General features: G+C 34.2%; 1 protein-coding gene across 29 annotated transcripts in view; it reads left to right on the forward strand.

Moving 5' to 3' along the window:
- PPFIA2 (PTPRF interacting protein alpha 2) overlaps positions 1-17,782 on the forward strand; it is a 531,438-nt gene that overhangs the window by 445,430 nt on the left and 68,226 nt on the right. For all 29 annotated transcript variants that reach the window (XR_005218603.1, XR_005218602.1, XM_037848402.1 and 26 more), the window contains one exon: positions 9,788-9,881. Coding sequence is in view for 27 of the 29 variants with exons in the window: in XM_037848402.1 (XP_037704330.1) it covers positions 9,788-9,881 (94 nt within the window). In the remaining 2 variants the exon portion in view is untranslated. The remainder of the gene's footprint in view (positions 1-9,787; positions 9,882-17,782) is intronic.

Consider the following 17,782-nt stretch of genomic DNA (forward strand, 5'->3'; position numbering starts at 1 on the left):
TATTCAGACTGTGATGAGAAGTCTTCCAAAACTTAATCCTGGTGATTCATATACATCAGTAAAAGTAGGGGGCATCTCTAGCAGTTATGATTTTAATACCTTGATCTGGACACCAGAGCACAGTGTCCTTTCTTTTACTAATGAAAATAGAAGATAAGAAAAGATGGCATGGAAAGTAATATGGTAGAGGGATGATGGTATCAAAGAACCAAATTTGAATTTTCAGAAGCATGCTTTACTATTTTGTAACTGTTAAAGAAATAGTTTAGTTCATAAGGGCAGAGAAATGTAAGTTAACCTAAGATTAGATATTCCAGATGCCTTTAAACAGAATATGGTGAGAGAAAGAAAAATGCCCAAGTAAAATTATGAAAATGTTCACTTGGTTTTATCAGAAATGATGAATAGCAAGGAGGAATTCTTAGTGATTCCCGTAGGATAGTAGTTGTAGAAGAGATGTAGCTTGCATTATACAACAATCAGAAGAAGTAGTGTAGTAAGGTCAACTTCAAATAAGACAAGTGGTCATGTAGCTGCACAGTACATGACTTTACTAACAGTCAATATAAATATGACAATCTGAAAGCCCAAAGGAAGAAATATGTTGAAAAGCTTTTGAATAAAATAAACAGGAGCCAGTGAAAATTATTTTATTCCAAAAATCTGTGATAGCATGCCTTCCAAGTGGTTGATGGATTATTCACTCAGATACAAAATTAACACAGAGAATTGTGTGTTAGTGATGGGGGATTTCAAGTTTTGAGGTATCTTTTGGAAAATTAATTCTGTTCTTATCAGAGTGTTACATGGTTCTTGCTGACAGTTTTTTCATCTGTGATACAGAAGCAGAATTTGAAAACTAAAATGTCTATATGGGCATCAGATTATGGCAGGGTATAGAAGAAGGGGGAGTGATGTAAACTGGTGAATTGGTGAGAACATGGTCTTCAATTTAAAGCATTTAAATTATATTTTTAAAGTGCTGTGCAGGAAAAATAAAACATTCATGAGTCAAGTCTATCCTGAAGGCCACAACTGAATTTGGGTAGTATCCTGGCAGGTGTAGTATCCCTGCTGGTAGAATTGGTGATCTGGTTTTAGTTTTTCTCCCCTCTCTCTTCTGCTTTTTTCATTTCTATCCACTCTATGTCTGTGAAAAGTCTCAGGATGAAAAGATGCATAAACAGCTTTGGAAACCTCATTGAGGTGCATGGGGAAAGTAGAACCAATAAGTAGTTCCTGGAGCATAGATCCAATATGTGATGGCAACCTGTTGAAATTTAGCAGCCCAATGGCTATCATCTTTTGTTTTTCTTCTGATTTATGCATCCTGATATGATGAGTCTGTGATATTTCCATAAAGTTGAAACATTCTCGTATCTAATCTAGATATTAACCTATCATCTTCCCCAGCTACTGACTTACCTTTCCTCTACCCTTATAACAGCCAAGCTTAAGTGAATTGTCAACAGCTACTGTTTTTACTTCCTCACCTGTCAGTCACTTTTCAACCTACCATAGCCTGACTTCCACCCCTTCTACAGCTAAAATTCTAGATATGTATTCAAATCTTCACCAACATGTACGATTGGTGGCAACAACAAGGCTAGATAACGTTAAAGCAATTCAAGAGGATGGTAACACTCTCAGTTGTATTTCAGGCAACATGAACTTAAGGAAGAACCAGTATATCTGCAATGGGAGTTCTCTGCCTAATACAGATATTAAAAGTTGAAAAGGGAACATAACAAATGACAGAGACAAAGGAATGGAATAGACATGTATGAACAGTGACAGGAAGGCCACTGGTCAAAGAAACTGATAATTTCAAAAATTGTCAATCCAAAAAAGAGAGCTATAACAATTGTATTATTACTTTTGCTTAGTAATTTTAAAATGTAAAGAAAATGTATACTAGGAAGGTTCACTGAAATGTGAACAGAGTATACAAATAAGTGGAACTCTCCTTTTTGCCTCTGTCTGCTCACTTAAAGATATGTAGTTCACCAAAGAAAAAAAGGGCTTTGAAGCCCAAGATACAAAAAAGAGATTTTGAGAAAAAAGATTATGTACTCCAAAATCACTTAGTTATTCCTGTTTTGAGTGAATAAGCATATTTTGAGCAACTGTTAAATGCAAAGTACTGACCATGGACTTTAGGAAAATTACTGAAGTGTAACTGTTGGCACCAAGAAGCTTTGAATTTAGTAAGATGGATAGTACATTAAGGTGAACCAATCTTTACATTTAAAACAAAACAAAAGGTCTTCAGCATGTTTCTGGCCCAGTAAAGTTTTGCCTGCTACATGGCTGTTCTGTCAAGACAACTAGGAATTGTGGTTCTGAAGCCCTAGATCCATGATGATACATGAGTAATTGGAATCCTGGCTAGCTTCACTTACAATTTCATCTGAATGCATTGACCTATTTTGAAAGAAAAAAAATTAAACTGTGTTAAAAAATAGCCATGTCAGACTAAGCTCCTTTGTTTCTTTGCCAAGTTTACTGGGAATAGATCAGGAAAGGCAGTGGGTGAGCTGTGATTCATGGCATCCCAGTGGACAAGATGGCAAAACAGGGTCTGGTTCATAGAATAATTTGATGGGATTTATAACTGGTTAATAATTCTCTCCCAAAACGTGCTGCTGAGTGGAGTGATGCCACTTTGGAGGAAGGTTTCCAGTAGCATAATTAGGATTTGCTTTGTCCTTGGTCAACACATTTCCCAGTCATTTGAACATGAACATTTTAACAGTGCATATGTCAGATTTATGGATTAATGATATGAGTAGGAATCACAAATGAGAAAAAATTAAAATTACCACCAAAGGCTACCTAAGATAAAAAGTGTCCAAATTATCCTATTCTAAAAGGACAGCTTGTGGGAGAATTTAGTGTAAGAAAAATTTAGGAGTTTCATACGACTCTAAAGTCAATAAATCAGTCAACAAATTTAGGCCACATTAATAAGCATATACTGTTTGGATTAAAAAAGACGACTTCTCCATTGTAGTAAGACAATAGCTAAGGAATGGTATCCATTTCTGATATGCACTTTCAGAGGCATATTTTCAACTTGGAGAAAAGTCAGAGAGAGGACTACATTTGAAATCATGTGAGGTTTGAAATGATGCAAGGTATAGATGAATAGTTGATTGTGTTTATGTTATTTGCTGAGCTACCTGAATAGCTGATTACAAAAATTTGAAGTACTGTTATGTAGAAAAGCTATGGCATTTTCATTGTTGAGCAAGGAAGCAAAACTAAAACCAAAGGTTTGAAGTTATAGACAGGTTTACTTCATCTCAATATAAGAAAGAAAACTGGGGTTTCAGAATTATAGACAAAATGGACTAACTTGTGAAGTAATCAATTCTTTGTCAATGGAGATTGTCAAGCAGAAGCTAGATTAACAACTGGAAAGTACTATTGTGGAGGAGATCCAAACATTAGAAAGGTTGTTGGACTTGGATGATCTATAAGAGCTACTTCCTCAACCCTTGTAATTATGACTTTATGAAGCTCTGGAACATTTAGCTTCATCTCCAACAACCCTTCTTCCTACCATGAATTATTTCCTATGCAAATTTATATTTTAAAGAATTATAAACTTTATAACTAGAAGAGATCTAAAGATCATGTAATGGTCCTCACTCTATAATTTATAGAGACTGAGGTGATTTTATAAGGCAAAACTGCTGTTTAGCATGAAAGTTGGTAGTTGTTCCCAGCACTCAGTTCCTGGTCTAGTGCTCCAAACTATATGACTTGGGGACTGTTCAAATCAAGAAATACCTTTTAAATTTTATAATTTAATCTTTTAAATTTTATAATAAAAGATAGAGACATAATGTTAGTTAGGAGCTCGGATTATAAATTTTTCTTTTCCTGGATATGTTTGATTCCACTAGGAATATCTAAGTGCAGTTTTCCTTCAGAATTGAATAGGTGTAAAGCTAGAGTTTCAAATAGGGCTTATCTACAAGAAAAGAATATTGAAGCAACTTGAAGCAGAAGTTAGCCTACAAATGAGAGGCGCTAAGGTCCACGGTCAAGTTGTGTAGCAGAGTCAGGAGTTAGAAAAAGCAAGTACCACGCTACAGAGGCTGCTTATCAGCTCAGGAAACATCAGCTCTTGCAGGTCTTCAGAAAATCCTAATAAAATGAATCTAAAGAAAAAAGAAGAGAACACACTTGACCAGTGTACCAGTTTGTATATATTATGACCCCAGAAAAAACCATATTCTTTGACGCAGTCTTGTGGAGGCAGACTGTTGATTAAGTTGGAATGTTTGGACTAGGTTGTTTCCATAGAGATGTGCCTCACCCAACTGTGGGTGGCAACTCTGATTGGATAATTTCCATGAGGTGTGACCCCACCCATTCAGCTTGGGCCTTGATTAGTTTACTTCAGACAGAAGGAGCAAGCTTGCTACAGCCAAGAGGGACACTTTGAAGAACTCACAGGAGCTGAGAGAGGAGCTGCAGATGAGAGACAGTTTGAAGATGGCTGTTTAAAGCAGACTCTTGCTCTGGAGAAGCTAAGAGAGGACAGGTGTCCCAACAGCAACTGAGAGTGACATTTTGAAGAGGAGCTGCAGCCTAGAGAGCAACGTCCTGGGAGAGAGCCATATTGAGGCCACAGCTTGGAGCGGACGCCAGCCACATGCCTTCCCAACTAACGGAGGTTTTCCAGACACCATTGGCCATCCTCCAGTGAAGGTACCCGATTATCGATGCATTACCTCGGACACTTTATGGCCTTAAGACTGTAACTGTGTAACAAAATAAACCCCATTTTATAAAAGCCAATCCATTTCTGCTGTTTTGCATTCCAGCAGCATTAGCAAACTAGAACAACCAGCCGAGAGGATGTCATCAGTCAGTGGCCAAGAAAAAAAGAGGCCATGGACAGGCACTACAAGAGAGGAAACAGAAATCAAAGACTAAGAGATTTTCAAGAATGAAGTATTCAAATAGAACCAAATACAGCAAAGCAATGAAAAAAGTAAAACTAAGAATTTATATATATATATATATACACATAAAATTTGAGCAAACAATTTCAAATTACAGGTATAAAAATGTACATGCTGTTTAGTAAAAGAAATAAAGGTTGCTAAATTGCAATTCCCTTCTTTCTTGCTTATCTGCGAGATTGCATTACAATTGTCTGAACTACCTGCATTATTAAGCACAATAAAGAAATCATTTCATTATGAAAAAACAATCATCAGCATTACACCAGCATTATTTAGCAAATATGATTCCACATAAAAATTGGGTGGGTGTGTTGGGCTTTATCCAAAAACATAACATTGTTCCTTGATGATACTAATGATGCAATATAAATTCCACAAAGTATCAGTTAGTGATGATTCATGCTCTACATGGTGAAAGAGTCTTTCCTTGAAGAAAACAGTTTTGCCTTCAGTTTATGAATGTATTTATTGAGTACCCTTTACGAGCCAGGCACTGTGCTAAGTGCAGTTTCCGTATAGCTAACAAACTAACATATCTGGCACAATTAAATAACAATTTACAAAAATCAAAGTGTGGTTAAATACAAAATGAGTAATATGGACTAATGCTGAAGACAAGTCAAATGACAACAATAGAGGACAGTGCTCAGCAGCCAATTGTAGTTCTAATCTTTCTGGAGGTGGGAGCCTCCTTTTTCACACTATGACAGGACAAATGGAGGGGCAAAGACCTTGCAAGTTAAAATTTGGTCAGAAATTCCTACAGATCTGTACCTCAAGGGGTAACATAGATAAATACTTTTTAATGGAATCTAAGGCCTGGGCAACATGGAGATGTTTTCCTTCATAATCCAAATGATCAGGTATCTCCAACCAATACCAGGCATAGATCTGGGCATGTGGGGACCCTTCCTTGGGACCCAGGCCTGGGACTTAGAAAGCCCCACATTTTGTAGCACAGCCAGGACTTGAACCTACATGGTTCCAATGGCTAGAAACAACTTCCTTGAAATTTTCTAAGTTTCTGTCAGACTGCAGGACCAGCCAGTGCAGCACAGACATCTGGGCAAGGCACTTTGAAGCAAATGGAGCCCATGTGGGCCGTGGTCCTTGTTTCTCCCCTTCAGAGTTCTCCCCCACCCTCTGTCACATGCATGAGGTCTGCAAGATGCCCCAGGGAGTTCAGTGGCTCCAGCCTGTGGGGCTGTCCCAGGCCAGTGGCTTGACCTTAGTTGTAGGAGAGTGGTGTGGCAGATCATTCCTGCTGGTATTTTAATTTTCCCCACAGGATAACATGAGATTGGACCACTAGACTGATGCCCTGCTGACTTTGGGTGACCCAAATTGTTTATACAGAAAGGTGGTCCATAAAAAATATTTGATCAGCCCACATAGACCCTAGGGATGCCCTTGTCTCCAATACTTCCAACTCTTCAAAGAGCCTGAAAAAACTAAGTATGCTTGAGTGATAGATATCCCAGAGAAGTTGAGAGCAAAGACACTGATTTGCACATGTGCAACAACCAAGCATCCCCTGCCCGGGTGATAAGCAATTTATTATCTGCTACTTCTCTGAATCATGGAACTCAAGACTCCCATGCCTAAACACATCAGGCCATGGGAGGGCTGGAGTTAATGATGCTGCTTCCACACAGTGTCCTAATGGACCTCCTGGAATATGGGCAATCTGTCCTGCCAGTATTTCTCAGGGAATCAGAGGGCAGGGGTGTGGAGTGGTGAGGATGGAAGTGAGACGTTCTTGCCATTTGGAGAAGTACAAGCTAAGAGATTCTCCTGCTCACTGAAAGATTTTTATAATACTTGTCTCCTGTGCAATATATACCAGTTACAGTTGCCCTTTGAAGTCATTGTGACATCCAGAAATGCCCTACCCCCAAACACAAATATTTACATCCCCTGTGTATTGAGACTGTTTCTGATTTAAAAACACTGGTACACATTAGTGCTGTCTTATAGAAATATAATGCAAGCACAAATGTAAGCTACATGTATAATTTTAATTTTTTCTGAAGCCACATTAAGAAAAGTAACAAGAAACAGGTAACAATTTTAATAATATTTTAATTAACCCAATATATCCAAAATATTATTTCAGAATGTTATAAACACAAAATTATTAATTAGATATTTTACATTATTTTGTTTTTCAGCTAAGTTTTCAAAACATGGTGTGTATTTTACATTCATGGCACTTAAACTTGGACTAGCCACACTTCAAGCAGTCAATAGCCACATATGACTATTGACTTCAGTATTGGGAAAGATTAGAGCTATTCCTAAAATTAACAGAGGCAAAATGAACCCACTGATGACAGGACAAGAATGAGGTAGACTCTCACCACATTTAATCATCCATAGAGCAAAAGACACAGAGCAAAAAAAAAAAAAAAAAGTCATAAGCCAGTAAGCTGGTCTGGCTAAGGTCCCCCCTACCAGTTAGCTGGTCAAGTATGTGGGACAGTGAATATGGGATCTGTGCTGGGGAACCTTGATCAATTCTGTGAAAGAATGGCCTTCTCATCCAGAATGTTTGAATTGGGCTGAAAAAGCACATCTGCTAGCACTCCTGCTCCTGTTTAAAGGGACTGTCTCACATGATGCTTAAAAAATAATTTTACCCACTATGGCTTTAGTGTCAATTTTCACACCCTATGCAGCTCCAAGTCTCTATTAGATTTTTTGAATATAAAATATATTAGGTTTACAAGTATGTGTAATATTTCCAAGTGCTTCATGCTTTTTACCTTTATAATTGTGGTTATGAGAAGAAATTTTTAATATCTATTTTTGTGGATCTCCTTTTGAACACAAAACTCCTCTAGAGTTTTATTTGGGTCTCTTCTAGAGCTTTCATTATTTAATTTTTTTCTCTGTTAAAATGCTGTAATCTCAGGAAACATTTAAATCCTAACTTAAGTCTTGTTTTACAGCTCAGAAGAATGAAAAGCCTGATTCATCCAATCACCTAGTATTTGAAAATATTTCATCGTATTTTGAATGAATCTTTCTCATCAATTTCCATGTCCACATCTGGACTTACCAAGAATTTTATGACTTTTAATGAAATCTTTAATTTCCATATCCATTTCAAGAGTGAAGTTTTATAGTTACTTGTACATTGTTGATAATAATTTATGGGTGTATATAAAGGCAGATATGCATATGAGATAAATAAAATGAAAGATTCATTCGTTGTGCATAATGGAAAATCCCACATTTAAATTTGATCCCCAAGAGTACTTAGTCAGTGGATGATTTTCCTAATGATGCCAATAGTGAAAATCTTTCATAATAAAAAAAATTCTTGTAGTATTCATGGCATATGTGAAGAATTGAATGAAACAAATTTTGGTCCCCAAACTCCAAATCCCTGGAATCAATCAATGTGTTTTCAATTACAGGAAACTTTCTTATCATTATTCCATTCAGTAACAGTTATACTATGAGATTAACTGATTTATATTAATGTTCCAAAATTAACAAAATTTAATTTTACAAATTATTTGTTAAATTATAAAACATAGTAACTAAATTTTCCTCTGATGGCTCAGTAAGATCATTTCATTCTGCTAAAGAGCAACTATACCCTTGTCGACTCCTGCAAATGTTAAGTAAGGAAATGTCTGTCGCAATAACAGGAAAGTGAATGTTAATTTTAATGTTTCCTGATATATTGGTGAAATTCTATAATATAGTTTTGGTAAGGTTTAGTATTAGTTTGAATCTTTCTATCTAACCTGGAGCTTAACTGGAATTTAAATCCATTTAATTTTAAATATATATTTACTTTAAGCCATTTAAAATAGTCAGTGTTTTTCATTTACCTTGACTTCATGTTTTTTAAGTATAGTAAATAGTAAAGAGACAGCAGAATACAGGATTAAGTCCTCATTTTTATCAATTACAATAAATTTAAATTAATCATGTGTTTAATGGTCCTGAATGAAATAACTGAATTTTAAAATATGTAATTCTGTGTTTGATGCCCAACATGATTTTCTTTATTCTTTTTTGTACTTTTTTTCCCCCTTTTTATTCCAAGGTTGTATATATTCCAAAGCCAATAATATCAACACTAAACCAAACCAATTTGTAATCTGTCAGGTAAACACTAATCTTACCAGGGTCTTTTGAAGAACTAGTTAGAAATTTTCTATGTATTATTATAAAGTAACAAAACAACACAGCAGCCCCCCCCCCAAAAAAAAAGGCAAAAAACTGCCCAGAATATAATGAAGTTTTAGGAGTCAGCACTGGTGAGCAGAAGAAAATTCCAGGAGCAGGATATAAAGAGCTTTTTGAAATCAGTAAATGCCTCTCTATTCTCTCAACTTGGAATTGAAAACATACCCCTGAGTTTCTACCCATTGGGCTATCATTTATCTCATATACAAAATACTATAATTTTTTCAAACATGAAAAGCAAGCAAATCTCGCACACTACACAGATATTTGTTCATAGCCTCTATAATTAAAGTAAACCTGCAGGCTTGCCGACTGTATATGCAGGTGTTTTTCGTGTACAAGTTACATTTACTAGGCTGCCACTCAGTTCAACTGAATTTTGTACCAATAAATCTTTTTTTTTATGCATTCATTGTATCAGAATATGTATATGTATGCACCCATGCCATTTTATGCGTGTTGGGTTGGAAATATAAGGACAATGCAAAATGAAGAAAAAAGTTCTGCAACCAAACAGTAGCTCAAATAAATTTTTAAGAATTTAATTTTACATTTGATGTAACATATGAAACCTAATCTGAATAGTTACTTCTTCACAGGAGGCTTTATGGAGACTGAAGCTGCAGCTCAGGAGTCCCTGGGGTTGGGCAAACTTGGAACTCAAGCTGAAAAGGACAGAAGACTAAAGAAAAAGTAAGTTTGGAGATTTTCTTTTTCTTTTTCTAACTTTTATTTATTCTTTATTATCGGTTTGTGGGGAATTATAAAGAAAGCAGTTGAAAACAAAACAACTAGACTGAGGTCAATATTTTCCTATATTACCTAAAAAAAATCAGTCTTCATATTTCCTGGTTATAATGGACTACAGTTTGAAATAAGTATAAAAAATTTAGGTCTGTAGTAGAAACAAGCACTTTCTTCTAAGAGATCAAAGCATTTATTTAAAAATTCAAATATATTTAAAACATTTAAATGTAGCCTTACAGATAATATAACATTCTATTTAATGTTAAAGTTAGTACTGTATTGGTTTGATAAAATGTGACAGTATATCTTCCAAGTTGCAGTTTTGCTTGTGACAATTACAATATCTACTCTATAAAATGAAGTATTTAAGAGGAGAAACATTTCTCTGACTGAATAAAAAATTATTTTAGATTCATAGTACACAGTTTTATATTGTATCAATCAGAAAATTGATAGTGAATATTTTCATTCACATATAATATAGAACATTTAAATGATTTGCATAACTGTCAGATGTTGAGTCTCAGCAACTGTTGGAAAGCAAGTAGGTCTATAAATAACATATTTTTAAAACGTATAGTAACATTTTCAGTGACAAAATAGCACCTCTAGAACATGTTCTTTAAAAGCAAAACTTTTCTTTATATAAAAATATATTGGTTGGTTAATCCTTTACCTCACTCTCAAATATTTATTATCACATTTATGTTTATGATTTTCATGTTTACCTTCTTTCCTATGAAAGAATATTAATTTCCCTAATCATTATTTTTATAACAGATATGCTCACACGATTATAACAAACAGGCTTATCAATTTACTACATATTTTGCCTTCTCACTTGCTTTGCAGATGTTGACTAGTCATGGAGAAATAGGTACTAATAAGTTGCAGAATAGTAAACCATCCTAATTGTTTATTAGTGTGCTACTTGATAAAATTAGAGATATGCCTAAGTTCAGTAGAAACACTGTCCATAAAAATAAGTGATGTGGGGAGCACTATTTGTCAAATAAAATTAAATTTTCATTACATTCAGTACTAGCAAAAATTTCTTCTTTAATTACCAATCATTCAAAAATATATTTTAATACTATAATAATCTTTTGAAACCTCCTAATTTTATTTAATCCTTTTGAAGGAAGTTATATTCAATTTTGTTGTTGCATTTATTGAGAAAGTATTCTTCTTAAAAATATTCTCCTTTGATAGATTCTTTAAAATTCTGTTAGTTCATTTCAATTCTGAAGGAATAAGAATAACCACAACCCTGCCTGGCAAATGGACTTGGTTTATTTCCTGTAAAAGTTAATTCTGATTTTTCCCACAAAGAAATATTTACAAATAAAGGCAATCTGACCACTTTCACAATTACATATAAGGCTGATATGGTGGAGTGGCCCAAGAATAAAATTTTACCTCCAATATGGAAATGCACCACATAGCTCATTGGTTATAGTGTTTATGGTATCAAGTTAAATATCCTTTTTTTAATGACTATTAAAGTTAAACGTTTCTTAAGCATAATGTATTTAAAGTTGAAGTTTAGCTATTCCTAACTTTACATATTATTTAATTGATTCAATTTTAACTTTTAAGGAATAATTTCTCAAATGCTAAGTACTCTCACAGTCAGAAATTGATTCTAGTTCTGTATTTAGAAGGGGGATCTTACCATACTCAACTTTTGCTTTTTATTTTTGAAATATATTTTGACCAAATATAATAAAATACAGGTCTTAAAAATTAAGAAGAATATTAAGAATATTCTGTATTATAATAACTCTAAAATTCCTTAATACAGTTATTTCCTATAGAAAAATAGTATTGTGCTTAAAATGGGTCCAACAAGCCAAGTCAGAGCTAATTAATGAAAGGACCAAAATATTTCACTTTTTTTTGGCTACCCCATAACAAAAACCCTATGAAAATAACATGCAACCAGTATTCATGAGACTCATAAATAAGTGCTAAAACTCACTCATGACTTACGTGACATAGAGCCTTGGTATCTGGACTATCAGAGTGAAATGTCTCATATAATAATTTTTATATTATCAGGTAGATCAGATAAATTGTTTTGAAATCCCATAGGTTTAATTTTATTTCTATCAAGTTTTATGTTTTTGTTCATTATTATTAAATACTGGCAACTTGTTCTTGCATTTTCTGAAGAGTCTAAAATTGCATTTAAACAATGTCAGTTTTCTATTTTTAATTGACACCATATCTTCTTTAAGTGTGCTACAAGGAGTCATACTCTTTCTGTGTTCATATTTCATACTGGTCTTCTTTTCAGGATGGAAATTTTTTTCCAAGTGTATTTTATTGGAATAAAATAACAAATAGAGAAACTTCTTTCAAAATATTAAACCCTATAGGTTATTCATGTACATGCATAGTTTTAATTACTTTGGTGTTCTGTAAGTATTTCTACATCCTATGCATTGGGCCAGAAAAAGGTTTTCTGGGTATAGTACTTAACTTAGATCTATGTTCACTATTCCAAAGCTCATCGCAGATTCATTAGTCCCTGTGGAAATAAGCAAAGCTGGAGGAAAAAAAAAAAACTCATTTTCAACTTTGCTAGAATGTCAGGTTTTTGGAATTTGGAATTTACAATCTGTGAATTTAAATTTAATTGGGAGAAATCTTTTCTAAAGAAGTTAATTATGGCACATTTCTATAGACCATATTGGCTGGGGTAGAAGGACAGGGAGTTTGGGGAGGCTACTTTTAGAGGGCAGCATTTGAGACATTCTAAATTCTTACAAAGTTTAGAAATTTGTAATGCTGACAGTCCCAATTAAAAGTCTAATCTGAGGTAACTTTATCTCCCAGCAAATTAAACACATGTAGATTGGCACAGCTAGAAATTATTCTATAATAAGAAGTAGGACATCAACAAATGCTAGATCTTCTAAAAATCCACCACCCCACTCCTCCATTCAAGAAAATCTTGTCTTACTTTACCTTCCTGAATTGGACATTATCATGCAGATGCTATTCTTCTATCAGAAAAATATCTTATCTAGGCTTAAAATGAATCTATTATTGCTCTGCCTGATTCATCTTTAATATACCTATTCTTGTACTTTTCCCTGAGAGCTTTGATTCCATCAGTTTCTCAAGCAGAGCATTCTAGAGAACAGTTAACACCTACAATATCTGTGTCAACCTGAAACTCACCTACTAATTCTTTGAGTATTTCACATTTATTTTCCTGATATTCCCGTTTAAAATCTGACCAGTTTTTCTGTAGCCTCATTGTTTAACTCTCCTAATCTTTAAGGAGTGAGTCACTAAGTACTCTCAGTACATACTCTCCATATTAAAATTGTGATTCTTCATAGTTTTCTGGAAGTGGGCTCCTTCTGGGGATGTCACTACTCTCTGAGATCTTGTCTGTCATCCTCTCTTTGACTTCCTTGGCTTGCAGGCATCCTCTGCTTTAACAAAACCTAAACATCTGCTTTTCCAAGACTCATATTAAGTGCGATCAGACCTGGTAATTTCACCTCTTCTCCTTTAAAGCTGTCTACCTTGGCCTTCAAGAGCTTGTTTCCTTTTTTTGATGCCCCGGTTTGCTTTTTAAGCTAAGGCCTAAAGCTACTTAATCAAAATGGCCAATTGAAGGCAACCAAACAACTATAAAAATGATTGTGACTAAATGTACAATTATAAAAATGTTCTTGCATGTGGGAGAACAAATGAATGTCAGCCATGCAGAGTGTTGGAAAAGGGAAGGTATGTGGGAAAAAACTGGAGTCTATGGTCAAAAATAACATTGTAATATGCTTCCATTAAATGTAACAAAGGCAATATAAAACAAACAAACAAAAAATGACTGCTTGGCATAATATAAGCTACTCCAAGGTCAAAAGCCTACATGATCTTACCCACTAAAACCCTCAAATTCTGAATGTTCTTTAACTCCCTAAATTTCACTTTGAGCCTAGATGTTGGTATTTTAGGGCCAATAAATAGAAATACTCTTCCTCAACCAAGTCAGGAATCTATTTGAAAATAGATTTGGTGATAGACAAAAGGAGTCAGACAGTTAGAGATCAAAATGTCAGCAATATTACCAAAAGAGAACATGGCCTAGTTATATGGCAAAAACCTGGCCTCTTAAAAATGAACCCCACATTAGATAAACATATTTTTTATCTAAAAACAAAAAAGAGTTGGTTAGTCACAACTCCAGCTTGCATAGGTATAAGCCTCACTTCTAAATATGTTAGCCTAAGATCGATGACTATTAACTCACAAGGAAGGAAATGAAATTTTATGGCATTAAATTCCTTGCCTAAAGAAAAGCTTTCAAAATATCAGTGTTAAATGTGTTTTTATTTCAGAATTTTCACCTTTTTTATTATTCCTGGAATATATTTGTTGCCAGTTTCCCTTACCAGCTTCCTTAAAAATGTGGTAATAGGCTGAGCAGCAGTTCCCTGAATCCTTCGAGCTCTGAAAATGTATTTTAACCCTAAAATTAATTGATAAATGCCAATATCTGTGTATAGACATAGTATATAACTCCACATTTAATATAATTTCCCCTCAGAACTTTGAAGGTACTGTTCATCTCACTTCTAGTTATATCTAATGCCAACTATCATTCTCTTATAGATAACGTGGGTTTTCTTTTTCTTCTCTTTCTGAAAGTTTTAAGATGTCTCTCTTTATGTATAGAGTTCAGAAATGTCACAGGTCTGTGTCTATTCAATGTTTTTGATGTTTCAAAAAAAAGTAGTAGATTTTTCTACTTTATACTTTCAATCTGAAAACTTGTTAGACTGGATTTTCTTGTATGTATTTCCCTAAAGGACTCACATTTCTAGGCTCAACTTTGATTCCAAGAAGCTTATTTTTTATAGAGACTAAAGGGTTAAAGATGATGATGTATGTTTCAGTAATAATACTCCCATCTAACGCTCAATAGAGCCCTTGTTCGACAATGAAAATATTAAAATTGACAGAATATCCACTCAATGAGTCTCTTACGTCCAGATATAAAAATTATTTAACCTTTAGCTTACCTGTTATCTGGTAATGTTTCTTCCTGCCTTTTTAACACTGTATAATTTTTTATTAAAACATATATGCGCATGCTGAAATCTTCTGTATCATGAGACTTTCATTGAAAAATACCTTATAAACATCAATATACTGAGTAATTTATCATTTTCGATCTTTAGTTACAGTATAGGTAAGATATTATTAGGATTTTGTTCTACTGAATGAGTATCACTGCTAAATAAATATGGATTTCATCTTTCAAATCACTGTTTCAACATCATTAAAATGAAATTAACATCCCAACTCAGCTATCAGCAACACTCTGCAGAGAAACAGTTTTATCCTTAGAGCATGACAGTCACAGTTAATCACTATCAATGAATCTTTGTGTTAGAACTTCAAAGACACAAAAGGGAAGCTCTGTAGATTTAGTTAACTTTTATTCCCATACCAATCCTAAAGGTGCCCTTCAGTGCATAATTCTTAATGTGTTTTGAGATGCTGCACTTTTAATCTTTGACATTTGTAAGGTTTGGAGTGTGCATATCTCTAAGCAAGATAAATGCCACTGAAAATATGCATAATTTAAAGTATCACAGAAACTCTACAACATTCTTTCATTTTATAAATATTTAGTTGGTGCCTATGTGCCAAGTTAAACTTATAAATGAGTTTTATTCCAGAAGTTAATTTGTAAGCTGTTGTAAGCTCTGAAAACATTTTCCCATCTAAGTAATGCTATATAGATGGCAGGTAAATTTCTGTCTTCTCCCACAAAAGTCTGTTTAACTTGTCATGTATACATATTTGTTAAAGTTTTTTGTTTGCACACTATAGGAACTGATGTTTTAAAAAGGGAGATTCACTGGTAGGATATTGGAGCACTTCGTAGAATCCAGAAACAACAGAGCCAGGACACTTCCAAATTTTTACAAGAGGCTATGAAATATCTCTCCAGAGTGTTTTCAAGAATCCTTAATTTTCTCTTTCATTCTAGTTCAAATTGTAAATACCTAGGAGAAAACGTCTGATCGCCCTAGTGTGGGATGGATATTTGTACTTGTATCGATTAGCTATAGTCAAGGCTTTATCTCATACAGACACAGCTACTGGAGAAGACTCCTGGGCAACCCACTGAAAAGGATCTAATAAAGTAGAATATTTTAGAACCTAAACACAATGGCATCAATATTTCCTTGGAAAAGTATATCCCAGGTTTCTACTTGGAACTCCACAAGCATGTCTTTGCTACATGTATAGGGGTGGAGTTATTGTTGTTTTGCTGTTCGATCAATGCACAGTCCTGCTTACTATCAACAAGGGACAACTTAAGAATTCCCTGGACCTAAAAATAATAATATCCAAAAGCTAAATGTCAAAAAACATTGAAATTTGTTAGGAAAAATAAATCTAGGGAAAATGAAAGTGTTCCTCTCTCTCTCTCTCTCTCTCTCTCTCTCTCTCGCTCTCTCTCTCTCTCGCTCTGTGTGTGTGTGTATATATATATATATATATATATATATATATATATATATATACACACTCATTTAAATATATTTAATCTATTTGGAGGAAGGAAATCAGTAAGACAATGTTAATAGATTACACAGTAAGTAGAACAGAAGCCCAATATTGTCTCCATATTTTCTGCCCAAGAGAAGCATTTTGCCCTGCTAAAAATAAAATAGGAATTAGCAAATGGAAATTAAAACTCAAAATAGTTAGTTATATACTATGAAAGAATGATCTTTTCTAAATCTTTTATCATTTGTGATGATTGAAGTAAATCTTAGATTAATGGAATATGTCAGTGATAACTTTTCACTCATTCACTGAGTACCCATCATGTCCCAAGAACTGTGTTAGCAGCTACTAATATTTGAATTATACAGTTCCATTCTTCGAAGAGCTTGGTGAGAGACAAATATGAAAAAAAATTACTGCATTTAAGTGTTTCAGGGGCCATGAACTCTTTTTCTAAGTCACTGGTCTTTGAAGAAAATGAGAAAAGTGCAAGCCTAAAGCCATCTAATATTCTTATTTAAAAGATGTTCTCCAAGCTACAGACTGGTCACCTCACTGTCAGTTTCAAATACAAATATGAAACAGATTTATTAGATTATTTTTGAGCAGTAGGAAAGGGGATTATTGATCACTAAAGGTCAATGGGGGCCCCTTAATATAAGCCATTTTTCTTAAACTTTAAAACATTTTCTGAACAGGTAGATGATATAAAATGCTGTAGAAACATGGTATATTTCATATACCTTCTGAGTGATAACCCTATACATAAGATTGAAATGAGACTAGCAAAATAGATTTATAACTAGTGGGTCTGTTGTAATCAAAGGGTAGAATAAAAGAATCAATGATGACTGAATGAAATGGAAGGTGGCATACTCAGCACTTTTATGGGTGATTTAATTAAAACATCAGATTGTGAAAGCATGAAGCTAGAGGGCACTCTTTGGTAGTTCAGTGCCTCTGTGCAATTTACCAGGGGCATCCAAAGTAAACCATCCCAATCTTTCTATATAAAATGCATTCAAGCAAAAATGAAATAAATTTCTGGAATACTAAACTATATATAGGCTTCTTTCTCCTTGTTACCAGTTAAGAGCATTGTGACACTAAGACCCTGATTATCATCATTTTAGTCTAGAGACCAAAACATAAGGGCAGATAAACAAAGGATCTATATAGCAGATCCTTTCAAAAAGAGAGTTTGGAGAAAATAATTTTAACTATAGGAGCAGTGAAAGTTGAACCTTAGTTAAAAAAAAATCCTTAAAATGCAATTAAAGAACTACATCGGTTGTATGGCT

This window comes from Choloepus didactylus, chromosome 8 (assembly GCF_015220235.1).
Source record: "Choloepus didactylus isolate mChoDid1 chromosome 8, mChoDid1.pri, whole genome shotgun sequence".
In the NCBI taxonomy this organism is placed as follows: Eukaryota; Metazoa; Chordata; class Mammalia; order Pilosa; family Megalonychidae; genus Choloepus; species Choloepus didactylus.